The sequence below is a fragment of the Betta splendens genome, chromosome 5, assembly GCF_900634795.4.
Source record: "Betta splendens chromosome 5, fBetSpl5.4, whole genome shotgun sequence".
Taxonomy (NCBI): Eukaryota; Metazoa; Chordata; class Actinopteri; order Anabantiformes; family Osphronemidae; genus Betta; species Betta splendens.
The window spans coordinates 10830333-10844077 of record NC_040885.2 but is presented as its reverse complement, the minus strand read 5'-3'; the positions used below and the strand labels follow the sequence as shown (position 1 = coordinate 10844077).

General features: G+C 49.1%; 2 protein-coding genes across 2 annotated transcripts; one reads left to right on the top strand and one right to left on the bottom strand.

Annotated features, from left to right (window-relative positions):
• Nucleotides 1–263: 263 nt before the first annotated feature.
• irf6 (interferon regulatory factor 6) lies at nt 264–3800 on the bottom strand. Its single transcript, XM_029151473.3, has 8 exons — nt 3579–3800; nt 3100–3274; nt 2719–2914; nt 2539–2637; nt 2175–2441; nt 1680–2072; nt 1495–1613; nt 264–1424 (listed from the first exon to the last, which is right to left on the bottom strand). The coding sequence occupies exons 2-8, from the start codon at nt 3271–3273 to the stop codon at nt 1194–1196; spliced, it is 1479 nt and encodes a 492-aa protein (XP_029007306.1). The 5' UTR covers nt 3274; nt 3579–3800; the 3' UTR covers nt 264–1193.
• A 3182-nt stretch (nt 3801–6982) lies between these two features.
• Nucleotides 6983–13500, top strand: LOC114855933 (uncharacterized). Its single transcript, XM_029151471.3, has 5 exons — nt 6983–7207; nt 8710–8798; nt 9949–10036; nt 10689–12738; nt 12827–13500. Exons 1-5 carry the CDS (start codon nt 7129–7131, stop codon nt 12921–12923), a joined length of 2403 nt encoding a protein of 800 aa, XP_029007304.1. The 5' UTR covers nt 6983–7128; the 3' UTR covers nt 12924–13500.
• The last annotated feature ends 245 nt before the right edge of the window (nt 13501–13745 follow it).

The following is a 13745-nucleotide window of genomic DNA, read 5'->3' as shown; positions in this document are numbered from 1 at the left end:
TCCAACCAACAATAGCATCATTCCAGTAAAGATGAAATCCCATATTTGTGTTTATAAGATCACTTTTATTGTCAGAAGAGTGAAAATGAATAAATGACTCTACTGCTCCTTGGCTTTGCTGTTCAGCTCAACCACTAGATGTCAATAGTGTTTCACCAACGTATGCAGAAAGAGCTGATGGGCAATTAAAGAATCTACAAATGTACAGCTGAACATCGTTTTTAAAAAGGTGCTAAACGAAGAAGCAAACATTTGAAACCCCCTAAAGTTTAAACAAACTTTAATGATTTTTGGCAGTTTTATTGATAAAATACAGATACAGTTGGGATGAAGGCAGACACTAAATAAGCAATGAAACAATTCAGCATCCCAAAGTGCAGAGGATTCAAGCCACATAGATTTGAATTAATGCCTGGATACAACAAACGGCTTCAAGGGTTTAATATGAAAACGAAACACATCAAATAATAAGTGGAAAAATTAAATGGCTGAAGACAAAACTGACAACTAAATGACCAGCAAATAGATACTTCTGTCAAAAGACCAGGCTTAGTCTCCATCATTTAATTATGTGCACACAGGAAAAAAAAATAAAATCAGGAATTCACACAAGAATGGCAAAGAAAAAAATATATATCTATATGCACATTCTTTAATTCACATTTGCCTATATTCTTCTAAAGGGTATAAATTTATTGGCAAACATAACTTCAAAATAAAACATCAAAAGATAAAAAGCTTTTTCAGAATGAACAGGAACGTTTGTAGTTACTGATCCATTTTGGACAAATACAGCGCAGCGCACTTTCTGTAACTCATTAACAATTTTAAATGTTTCTTTGAAGCGGGCAGGACTTTGGCCCATGGAGCCACTACATCTGTGCAGGGTTCCTCCACAGTCACAGACTAATGCTAGAGTGAGGTTTCTAGGGCATGCTCGCTAGGAAAAAGCTAGAAACACACACACACACACACACACACACACACACACACACACACACACACACACACACACACACACACACACACACACACACACACACACACACACACACACACACACACACACACACACACACACACACACACACACACACACACACACACACACACACACACACACACACACACACACACACACACACACACACACACACACACACACACACACACACACACACACACACACGCCTTCATTGTGTCTGGAGGGCCTGGCTGATGTTGAGGCCGGTGCCTGGGGGCAAGGCCCAGCCGTCCTGGCCCTGGTGGGTCTGCAGCAGACAGTACAGCTGCTTCAGGTGGGTCACGATGTTGTCCTTGATGTCGGGGATGGAGATCTGCAGGCGGACGCTGCCGCTGTCGAAGGAGCGCATGTTGTCCCCGGTGAACATCTCGCTGATCATGCGGGCCACCACGGGGATCACCTGCAGGACGGAGCGGAGGTGAGCGAGCGGCGGCCGCCGGCGCTGCCCGCGTCTCGGGGTCGCGTCTCACCTGAACCGTGATGAGCTTCCTCTCCCGGGGCTTCCCATCGGGCCACTCCTCTCCGAAGCACAGGTTGATGTCGAACTGGGGGGGCTCCGCCGTCTGGCCGCGCTGGTGCGCGATCACGCCTGCACAGCGCGGACTTTAGGTCTAAGTCTTAGTTCAAGTCTTCACACGGGGGAACCTCTACTCACCACTGAGGAAAGACTCCAGACAGAAGAGCTTGACCTTCCTCTGCCGCTCGATGAGGTTCGGGGCGGCCGGGTTCGGAGCGCAGGGGCCCGACCAGTACACCTTACACTGACAGAGCCGGATGGCGTAGATGTCATGGCCGTTGACCTCCAGAATCAGGCCTCGGTCCATGACGTCCAGCAGCCGGTTGGTGAACACCCTTTGCTTGTCGTTGGTGATGTGCTCCGTGGTCGGGAAGCGCAGCTGCTCCAGGCTGACGGGGCCGAACAGCTCTTCCTGGTTGACCATGGGGCCGAGGTCCCCGTAGAAAAGCCTGCAGCCCTGTGGGTTACTCACAGTCACTGTGGGACACATTTCCTTGCCTCTGTACAGGAACTGGACCTCCAGGTCTGTCACTGAGTCACACACAAGTGTGGACACGTTTCAAAACACGTACAACGTGAAAGTTGGGTTTCTTCCAAAGACAAAGGAAGCACTGAGGGTTACGGTGCACTTACTTGGGAGGGAACTGATCCACATTTCTGGGGATGCGAACATGGCATCGGGCAGAGGCGGCGGCTGCATGCTTTGGTCGGGCAGAGGGGGAGGGGGCATGTCCGGCAGGGGCGTGGGCTGCATCTCCACATCGACTGGCTCCTCTTTGGTCCAGATGTCCGCCGGCTCCTCCTTGGGCCACACCTCGTTAGAAGGGGGGCAGCTCGAGGGCTGCAGGGACGACTCCGAGCCAGTGGGCGACCACATGATGAGGGGGGAGGGACTGGCGCCTGAAGGGGGGTGGGGGGTGGTGGTGGAGGGGGGCAAAGGACTCAGTGGACAGTAGTCGCTGCTGACGGCTGTCAGACCTTAGTGACAGTCACTCACCGTTGCTTGGATACGGAGGGAGGGACTCTGGCGTGTTTGGAACATCCTCCTCGCCGCCATCTTCCTCGGGCGGAGTCCAGGAGCCGGCGTCCGAGGAGCCTGAAAGATAAGGAACCCATTTGCGTGAGTGCGTGAGCGACTGGGTCAGAGGGCGGCGCGGGCGACGGGAACTCGCTGTGCCTTGGTTGCTGAAGGGCTGCGGGATGTCGCAGACGTCGTAGATCTTCAGCGGGTTCATGGGAACCTCCTTGGTGCCGTCGTAGACGAGGTTGAACTCCCGGCTCTTGTTGAGGGCGCATCGGAGCTGAGCTTTCCACTTTGCGGGATCGGGTTCGTCGGACCCCTCCTGGAACTTCCCGGTCTCCACAGCCCACGCCTGCGGGGCACGGTATAGGTTTGCAGGTTTTTAAATTCACATGGTTTAGAGTGTGAACATTATGTACAACCCATTAATCCTAGTGGAATCTCCACTCCATGTTGTTGCCATCGCTCCATTATGAGACACTGCGACATACTTTTAAATGCATTCACAGTAGGAGACAATGCAGTGAGAGCGTCCACCTTGAATATGGTGTCTTCGTCCTCGTGCTGCGGCGTGTGACGTGTGGCGTGTTTCCACGGGATCTGGAAGCGCTTGGCCTCGCGGTCCATCCACACCAGACCCGCGTATCGGCCGCTGTCCACCTGCGCGACCAGCCACGGCTTCAGGCGCACGCGTCGAGGGGTGACCGACATCCTGATCGCCGAGGAAACACAAACAGCTGCGCGTTAACGGGTGTCAGAGCCGTCTCCCGTTCAAACGTCCCCCGGAGACGCTCCTTCGCTCGGCGCGGCGCGTTCAGCGCAATCCTGCGCGTCCGCATTTTCCAAACTTTGCGTGACTGCAGGAATTCGGACGGACGACGTGTGACCTTTAACGCCACACCGCTGCACACGGGCCTTTAGCGGCTCGCGGTGACGTTGGAACGAGCAACGGGACCAGGGCGAAACATTTAAGAGTCCGAGTAACGAAATACGGAACTAAAGAGCGGCGCACATACCTGTGGCGAACCAGGAAGTTGGAGCGCTCTTTCGTCTGTGGCCTCTTCGCCGAAAACTGGGAACGAAACCGCGTTTTTCCCGCGAAGTCCTTCTGGTTCCTTCTGAGCGGAGGTGATCGATAATCGCGTCGAGGAAACTGTTTGACAACAACGGGCGCGACGCTGAGCTCAGCGGGGACAACGGCGAGCACTTGATGTTTTCTCACCGGACTAAGCCCTCCCCCTTTCCTCACCGAAACTCAGGTACGACGGTGACGTCACGCCGGCGGCACACCTTTCTGAGCAGCTGCGGGGTAGCGTTTCAAGCACGTGGAAAAACAGCTCGAAGTGGGGAACTGGAGCTTTTAACCGAGGTCACGGGGTTTTACGCTCAGATATTTGTCATGAAGCAACAATAAGGATTCATATTCCCATCATGGACGGTTTTGTTATACTCGCTCACATCAGTGTATATGTTTTCTGTGTTTACATGAACAGCTTTGGCTAAAAAGTTAGAATTCTATTATTATATATCTGAGAAATTTAGAAAGAAATTAAAGCTATGTTTTTTTAACGATTTTCTTTGACAATCAGACTTTTGTGTAATTTTGTATGGTATGTTTCGTATGTGGTTTTCTGCTAGACTGGTTTAGATAGAATTTCTTTATTGCTAAACACACAATGTTTATGTGTAACAGGCAGACTGATTTTTCATATAAGAGAGCAAAACATTCATAATGAAGTGGCACAAGACGCGTGGATGTTTGATCACCATCCTTTAGGAGCCCAACAATAACAAGTCACTCCCTGAAACCAGTCGGGTTTAAAGAGCATGCATTGTCATCCACGTGCTAAACAGGTAGCTTATTACCTAAATAATTCACTGCAAGTGTCTCAAATGAGCGCAGATGTCAGCAGAGCCTGTATGAATCACCATTAACTGGGATAAACTACCAGTAACAGTATATGAAGCGTGTATGGTAACATGCATGGATTGATTCGGGATCCGTTCAGCTTAGACGTCTGTGAAAGGATGCACATGATTCACTGACAAAACATCTTGAAATCTAAATTTAAAGCTGAAGCAGGAAGAAGGTTTCATCCAACAGAGGCCTCTCTCCACCACGACGAGGAGCTGGACACAGAGACGGTTCCACCCCTCAGTCACTAGATGTCAGCTACGTGCCGTCTGCGTTGCCCCAGCGTGTCCATTGCTCCCGTGAGACTGGCTGCCAAGACGCAGGTGAACGTGGCAGATGTCAGCAGAGTGAGAACGGGTTCAATTGTTGAAATTGGAACATGGCATTTAATTTCATACATCTTAATCATGAGCTCCTGATGACCAGTGTTGCCTCCTCAGGCTATGAGACCATTAAACAGCTCTGAAACAACCCTCTGTGAACGGGCGAAACCCATAAAAATACCCTTTACCTAAAAATAACATTTCATTATGTCTGTAAAAAACAGACTTACAGTACTCTTCTGAGCTGCACTTCCATCACATCCAGGATCCACATCTGCTCCTTGTTTGCATGTGTCTTGGCTGCAGGTTTGTCCTGCTGAGTCAGAGCTCTGTCTATGAATGCACATTTCTGCATGCCTCGGTTTGAATGTCCCACCGAACATCGTTTGTGTCATCCATGACCTATCAGTCGTCTCCCTGTCCCGAAGAATCAAAAACCCAGAAGCTCATCAGGCTCATGTGTTAATAAAATTAATATTTATTCACTTTCACGGCATGCATGACAAGCATTGTGTGGGTTTGGTGCACATCATGCAACCATTTGAAGTATGATGGCACCACATACAGGTTTGTATTCTGTTCGTTTCAATGAGGAAATGTCAGCAGGCCGCTCTGATGTGTAAACAGTCTTCTGTAGAACCACTTTGGCTCAGATGTTATCAGCAGATTGATTTACATTCAAAACAAATTTATTCATCATCATTAGAGAATGCAAAATATTTATAGTCTTTATTTCCTTTTACGGTTTTATGGTCAAGGGGAAGATAACTGTGTCTATGCTGTTAAATTTAAAGTGTGTATAATAATAGTGTGATGTGGCATTAAAACACAGGAGGCATATGTGTAAAATGGAAATAAAATGTAAAATGTGTTTCTTCCAAACAGGGAACAAATGACCAGCGTGTGTTATATCAATAGAAGCCCAGCGACTTGGTGCTGTGTTGAGCTGCGAGCTGCTCAGCTGTGAGCAGGCAGGTGAGCCAGCTGGAGACGCTTCCCAGCACATTCTTCACATTTCAGCCAGCATCACTCGACGTGGCCTATTCCACCTAGGGAGAGAAGAACCAGCTTGTCCAGTCTGGTGTGTCTCCAGGACAACTGAGGTTTAGCGACTGTACTGAGGATATAGAAACAGCTTTTCGTACCGCGTCTATACTTTAAACACTCTTATGTAACTGGAAGAATGAAGTCGAAACACTGAAACGACAAAGGACAGCTGTCCTCACTGAATTATTATCATTTGAACAGTTCAAGCAGATGTACCTGAAATCCTCATCACGTGCGCTTGTTCTCTCTTCCCGCTGATTTCAACTGAAGCCGACGTTCAACTGAAGCCAACTTGTGGAACATGAACTACAGCGTTTTACTTTGAAGCAAAGCGGACAAACATCAAACAGCAGTAAATGAAGCAAAGTCACAACTGCATTGGCTAAACATAATTATTTAGCTTCCAGCCCTGGTATTAACCTTTGTCATGGGCCATTTGAGACGATATATATGTTTAATTCCACTTTCAGAAGTCACAGGTTTCACTCCACACTGCTAAGGAAAATATGATAACAAAGACATAATGTTTAAGCCAATTACACTTTGTGCACCTGCTGATGCTCGTGTTATGACTGTTTCTTTGTCCATTAGAAATGCAGAGGAGACGCAACCATTTGTCCCATTTCTCCAAACCACCGTCAGCATGAAACAAGTCACGTTTTACCACAATTGAAAGTTCTTCATGAGTGAATCACATGCTTTAAGGCACCTGCTGCCTTGTACACCCTCACTTAGTGCTCAGCAAAATGATTGCTTATAAATACGTGTTATCATCCTCATTATTATTATTATTATAGGTGTGAAACGTGGCTCACGTGTAAGTTACCTGCTGATACATAGACATACATAAAGCTATAAATGATATACATTAATGTACAGCTTCTCCACTTGTGGATGATACAAAGAAAACGATTCAGCACGTCTCTCCTCCAGGCCACAGTTAAAAGAAGTGAAGACGGTGATGACAGAGTCGGAGTCAGAGCCACTGTCGTCACCGCTGATTTCTGCAGGAATGCCGCTAAAATAGCGCCTCCGCCTCGCCTGTGGGGAGTGGACGTCCACGGGGACGCGCTGTGACGGGACGGAGGCGGAGTCGGCTCCATTTTCTCCGTCGGACGGGTGAAGTTTGCGTTAAAGCGCTGGAGTCAGGTTCACCTGGAGGCCGCCGGTGCACTCGTCGCGGACGCAGCGGACGCCTTCGCTCGGATTCACCCGCTCGACAAAATGCGCAGAGAATAGCCGCAGCGCCGAGAACACCCGTCTGCGCGACTTTCGGTAGCCATGAAGCGGGGCACGCTGAATTTCTTGGGTCGAAAGGAGCAGTCTCTTTACGCCAATAATGTCAAAATCAAGGACGTGGGTGAGTACGCGGCTAGAGCTCAGGCAGAGCTTCAATATTTACCAGGAGCGACCTTTGGACCCGGTGGTGACAGAAGCCTCTTTCCACGTAGCGCGTGTCACCTACACTTTCTCACTGTTGACACATCTACACGGGTCACGAAGGAAACATCCACAACATCTATTTACACATTATTCCGGCGAACAGCTGGCGCCGCAGTGAAGCGTGTTAAGACATTGAAGTTAAGGCTGTGCGTAAAACTGGATGACTTTACGCATCGGTCTTATCTGCGTTCATACCGACCCGTCCTCCACAGTGTTGACTTGTCGAGGCGCTGCGCTGCTGTAACAATACGAGAAAACAAAGAGTTTGGGTGCAGCACCCATCTGACTGTAGCTCAGAGGAAACATGGTGTCACTGAATATCCAGTATTCCAGTAATAAGTCACTGGGATATTGTTACAGGCGAAGAGGCTGGTGAATAATGCAGGGGGACTTTATCCCTATGCATTTAGTTATAGTGCTCTTTTATAGACGTAGAGATTTCCTTTTTCATCTTATCCTATGTTCTTTACTTTATATATATTCTGTGCTTTTATTGTGACGTGGACTGGAGGAGTGGTTTTACTGACAGAGCAACAGTGATTTCCAAGGTTTCATTCTGAGGCTTGATTTGTCTGATTTAAATGAGGAGAGAAGCAAATGACCTGGTCGGCACGTTTGTGTGTGTGTGTGTGTGTGTGTGTGTGTGTGTGTGTGTGTGTCTGTGTGTGTGTGTGTGTGTGTGTGTGTGTGTGTGTGTGTGTGTGACAGGCCTCTCTCATCAGTCACGTATTAAACTGGAAGGAACCGCTGAGCCAGGTCGACTTCTGAGTGTTTTTCCTGCAAACAGCCGCAGTGACCTCTGATTTGTTAGCGTGTGGATTAGCAGGATGGTTTTCCGTCGGTCCTGGTTGGTCACTGTGTTTACCTCTCTGAGCACAGGCGATGCCTTTGCGTGTTTAACTCACTCTATTAATAATAAAGAAGAACAAAGGCTGCAGAACCATTTGAATATTATAACACAAAAGAAATGAAATATTTTTATAAATAAATAAGTGTTTGAATAAATAAGGAACTTGGCATCGCCAGTGCGACAGTGACCTTCAGACTTGATTACGGGCTGCGCCGTAGTTGTGTTGCTATAATTAACACCAGTTTCCACGACAGTGAAACCTTCACTGGAACACAAAGGTGACATGTAAACACAGGCTGCAGCCACACACGGACTCGCCCTGCAGACCGTCAGCCTGACAGACAACCACCGCTAAAAGGCACTCGCAGCGTCTCATTACCTAAACAATGAGCAGAATGTGCTCCAGCCCCACGACAGCAGCGAGCGTTTGGGTGAATTACTGTGTCACTTTCCAGCTTCCTTGTTTGACCTTTGCGGCTCAATTATCCACAAAGGTCAGAGGTAGAGACTGTTGAAACCATACAGATGTTACAGATGATTATTGAGGCTCTGTCTGTTTCCGTCCTCAGACCATGTGCCGTGGGTGCTGGACACGCCGGTGATCCCGGACTCGGGGACGGCCAGCGTGCGGGCCCGGCCCACCGTCAAGCATCATGCAGTGAGTATCACATCGGCCTGTGAGGGAATTCTGTATCTGCAGGATGACGCGTGGAGAGCGTGCACCAATCTGGGCAAAGCAAAACCTCTAAACAGTTCCTTTATGCTCAACACGACATTTTTAATTTTAGTTTGGGAAAAAATCTCCCTTCACTGACAGAACCTCTCCAGTCACGCCTCGCATTATCACGCCGGCTCAGCTATAAACAAAGCGCCGGCCTCTGCTCAGGTTCACACACCTCGCTGCCGGGGAGCGTCCTGTGAATGCGTGTATGGCATGTGACGGATTCACCACACCCGTCAGCGCTCGGGCAGGACGCAGACGGCGGCGAGCGATGAGCCTGACTCATAGCACACGGAACAAACCTCCAAATCAAACAGGAACGTCGGCCATCTGCGGCGACACGCCCTCTGTGGTGCAGGGTTCAAACCACAGACACGTCCTGCAACGGGCGTAATGTTGATGTCAGGAATCTGTTTTATTCGACTCATATTCAAAATGTAAAATACCCGTCAGGCTTTAAGTCCAATGGGTATGAAAGACGTGTTTCACTTTAAAAATGATGCATTTGTGATGTGTCAACACTAGTCTGTTTACTTTTAGTGGCACTGGGCCATGAAGAGAACAGTGAATCTGATTCTCACAGATCCAGTAAACACACAGGTATCCGAGTGGCAACCCGCTCCGCGTGAAGCCACCAGTGAGAGGTGGGTCCTCTGATTCACTTGGTATTCCTCATGACTGAAGTATGTGAAAGTTTGGCAAACGGAAAGCGTTCCCGTGGCAACAAGTCGCCACCAGTTTCACTGTGACGAGGCTTCAGGAGCAGAACACATCTGGTACCGAGCAGAGTTGTAGAAAACAGCTAATAAGGCGTTTATGAACCTGACGGGTTCTTCATGAGACCAAGAACTGCGAGTACATGAAATGTTGATGCTTATAATTAAAGTACCTGCTAACCTACTTCTAAAGAACATTGGGTGCTGCACCGGCTGAGAACTGGTTTGTTCACTTCAGTGAATACTTGATAGGAGCAGAAATGTCTTTTTCGCCCTGAAACAGGATGTAGTCGCCTCTGCTGAACGAGCTTCTTATCCCTGTCTCACACCTACGAGCACGGTGTGATGTGCGCTTTCTTGTCTTCCCACAGTCCTCGGACACCTTTCAGGGCTTCGCTGTCCCGACGCCCAAAGTCCCCCTTCTCCCACCCGTCAGCGCGCCGAAGGTCAACGGCTCAGGTGAGCGTCCACGAGTCGCCGGTTCCACCGCGTTCTCGAAGGGCCCAGATCTGTCGCAAGGCTCGCAATCGCAAGCTGGAGAGACGCGTGATGCAGGTCCACCGAGGCAAAGCCGGCGTCCTGTGTTTGCTCAGCGCTCAGTGCTGCGTGCGTGGGCTCAATGCACCCGGTTAGGCATTAATCAGAGCGTAGCACAGGCAGCGATGGGGTGATATCGGTCCGGGACGACTGCCGGTGGCATTTGCATACTCGCATTAAGCTCTTGTTCGACTCCAGGTTCCCAGTTCACAGCACCCTGTGAAGGGTTGAAATTGGTCCAGGCGATTGCTCAACGAGCCTCCTGAATGTGTCCAGACAACCACACAGGACCGGCTGGCAGGCATTTTGACAGAATGGGAGTGTTTGCATTGATAGAAAGAAAGTGATGTCATCGTTCATTTTAGCTTTGGGCTGTGTTGAAAATGAGTAAGGTTCTCATCGTACTGGTTTATCAGGCTTTAAACGCATCTCAGTATCACAAGTATCTACAAAGCCTTACTGCTAAGTTGAGTCCTGAACTATATGGTTACACTGTTAGTTTCAGTGCCTTAGACTCTAACCTCTAACCCTGATAATGGATGTACTAAACTCTTAATTCTCTTCTCTTCGGCAGTCGGTGGGGCTCATTGGTCCAATGGATCAGTGTCTGTGCCTGACACGGTGGAGGGGGACATATTTATTCCTCCTCCTCCCTCCACGGCACCTCCACCCCCCCCAGAGGCTTTTATCCTTCCTCCGCCAGACTTCATGGGAGACCTGAACGCCAAAGCAGACCTGGGAACACCCCCGATTCCTTCCGTACCCGCCCCAAAGCCCGCAGCCCTGCCTCCATCCATGGAGACGGATCTAGCTTCCCTACAGCCCCCGACAATGGCCCCACCGAAGCCTCCATCTGCCAGCTCAGCCGCGCCCATTTCCTCCTCGGCCCAAGCTGCAGTTCCTGACCACCCCAAATTTGCCCCACCGCAGCCACCCGAAAAGCAACTAAGGACTCACAAGACCCCGCCTCCGAAGCCCATTAGAATGTCCTCCATCCCCATCCTTGACTCCCCACCACATACCCCTGCACCAACTCCTCCTGCGCAGACGCCCGCAGTCTCCAGCTTTAATCCACAGAACAAACCCAAAGTTTATAACGCCCCTCCGCCCTCGTTTTTTAAAGCGTATGAGGAGACTGACACAAAACCCAAGAAGATGCTACTTCTGGAGGACTCTGGGTCTGTTAATACTCCCCCAGTGCTTGTCCCGGTGGATGGGAAAGTCCCTAAAGTAGCTGCACCACCGAATCCAGTTTCCAAAGATGTGGCGGAGCTGAAGGAGAACTTACAAATTCCTCAGCCCTCTCAAACACCTCCGTCTAAGCCGAACAAGGAGCCCACAGTGGCGACAGTTTCAGCACAGCAGGAAGCTGTCAAACCGCTGCCGACTGTGCCGCAGAAAACAGTGATCCAGGAGGTGAGCAGCAAGAGTTTAGAGCCCAGCAGGGACAGGTTGGAAGCACCTCAGAGCAAAAGGCGCGACATCAGTCCGTTATTGGATCGCAAACTGCACAACCTGAAGGCCAGTGAGACCAACAGGCTGCGAGAGGGACACGCGGCGTCCCCACTGGCTCTTTTAATGGCAGCTAAAGAAAGGGAGAAACAGAAACTGAAACACACGGCGCCGAAGGAAAACGCTGCCAAAGACCTCGAGCAGCAGAGCGCCAACATTCAGCCCAGCAATTCCAGCCCCAACTCCTTCGTTGTCACCCCAAAGTCCAGCTCGGCCTCCTCTCCTACAGCCCAAGAAAGAACGCAGGAGAGCTCGACGTCGGCCGGCCGTGTAGAACAAACACCACCAGTTCAGACGTCTACGTTATCTTCTCCGCAGATCAGAAGTCAGGCCGTGTCCACCACACCAGCTGCTGGGCTTCTGAAGGCAACCAACCCAGTGGAGGGCCAGAGCCCCTTGAAGTCTCCACTGGCAAGACCTACGGACCCCAGTGAGGGGCTGAGCCTCCCGTTCCTCCCTCCTCCACCGGAGTTTGGGGATTTAGATGACTTTATGCAGCCGCCGCCTGCTGTTCGTCCACCGGACCCCCCCGTAAAAAAGCCAACGCCACCAGTGAGCGTTCCTCCTCCAGCTCCAGTTACAAAAGCACCTGAGCGTGTTTCTCCTCCAGCACCACCTGCCATTGTTCCTCCCCCACCCCCAAAACCGCCTGCGAGTGTTCCTCCCCCTCCTCCTCCTCCTCCAGTTCCAACAGCCACCATCAACCCTCTTCCTCCAGCTCCTACACCTAAACCCACAGCATCTGTAAAACTCCCAGCTCCAGACAACGATGTCAAAATAAAGAATCAGGAACAGACAAAAGCTCAAGGGGCTCCCACGCAGCTACCGTCTACTCTTTCAGCCAGTCAAGCCACACTTCTTAGCATCTTACAGAAGAAGATGTTGGAAATGGATCACAGAATGGACCCAATGAAGGAGACAGAGGCCGGTGGTGATGACTGGAATAGCCCCCTGTCTGACGAGGAGACGAAGGTCCCCGTCGTCCCCAAAGCTGCACCGCAGAGCAACGCTCCCTCTGTGGCCAACAAACCAGCAACTCTGAACATGCAGGAGCTCAAGAGCAAAGTTGCCAAAAAGAAACAGCCAACATCGCCGTTGAACACTCCCACAAGGTAAAACCGCCACCGCTACGTTTTCAAGACGAGTCCAGTATTTCTGTTTGTTCTTCACACATAATCATGAATGTGCTCTTCTTTTCAGTAACGGACCATCAAAGTATCCGTATGGTATGACTTTCACCATCCGGCCTGGAACCAAACAGCCCATAACTCCCTTTATTAAAGGGGAATCAAATTAAACACACTGCAGTACACGTGTTTCTATTTGCATAGTGAATATGCAAAGATATCACATTGTTATGGAGTAGTTGATTACATGAAAGCAGTGCCACTATCAGATCAGGCTGATGTTTCTAAGGCCAAATGCATTAGAACATGCTTAAATTCACATTTACATTAACAGAATGTTAAAATTCTTTATTTATCTGGAATCTTGACTCTAAAATACATAGTGCATACAGCTGTAATATTTCCCCAGTACTGCAATGTTTTCTCACTGTTACATTACATAGGACCCTTGAAGCCAAGCCACCAGCAAATTGAGTACAAGTGCTTCTAATATTTATTGACCTAGGAAATGTTTTTCTATCTGTATGCAGGTTATTTTGTACAGAATGTGATAATGTACATTATTCTCCACATGTACGAAGCTCATTTTGGCTTTATGTAAAATCTATATTTAAAACCTGGTAGAAAGTTGTAACAGTTGCTCATCTGAACCAAGTAGAAACACATGTGAGCACTAAATGCATGTTTTAAAAAAAGTATCTAAGCTTTTGTGTTGTGTGTTTGCCCACTATTAAAACGTTACAGAAACTTTGTGTTATTCCATTCTGTATCGGAACGAACCCGAAATCAGAAAAGGACACATCTCCCGGCAACACAAGGTCAAAGACTGTGTTTACTGAAAATACTTTAATATTCAGAACCACTGAGGTATAGATGACTTCCTATTGAACTGAGTGACAGTCTGATATCAATTCAGCAAATAAACACGTCTAGCATCAAGTAGTTCAACTGACGTCAAATGGAATGGGAGTTTTCTTGCCAAATTACATTTT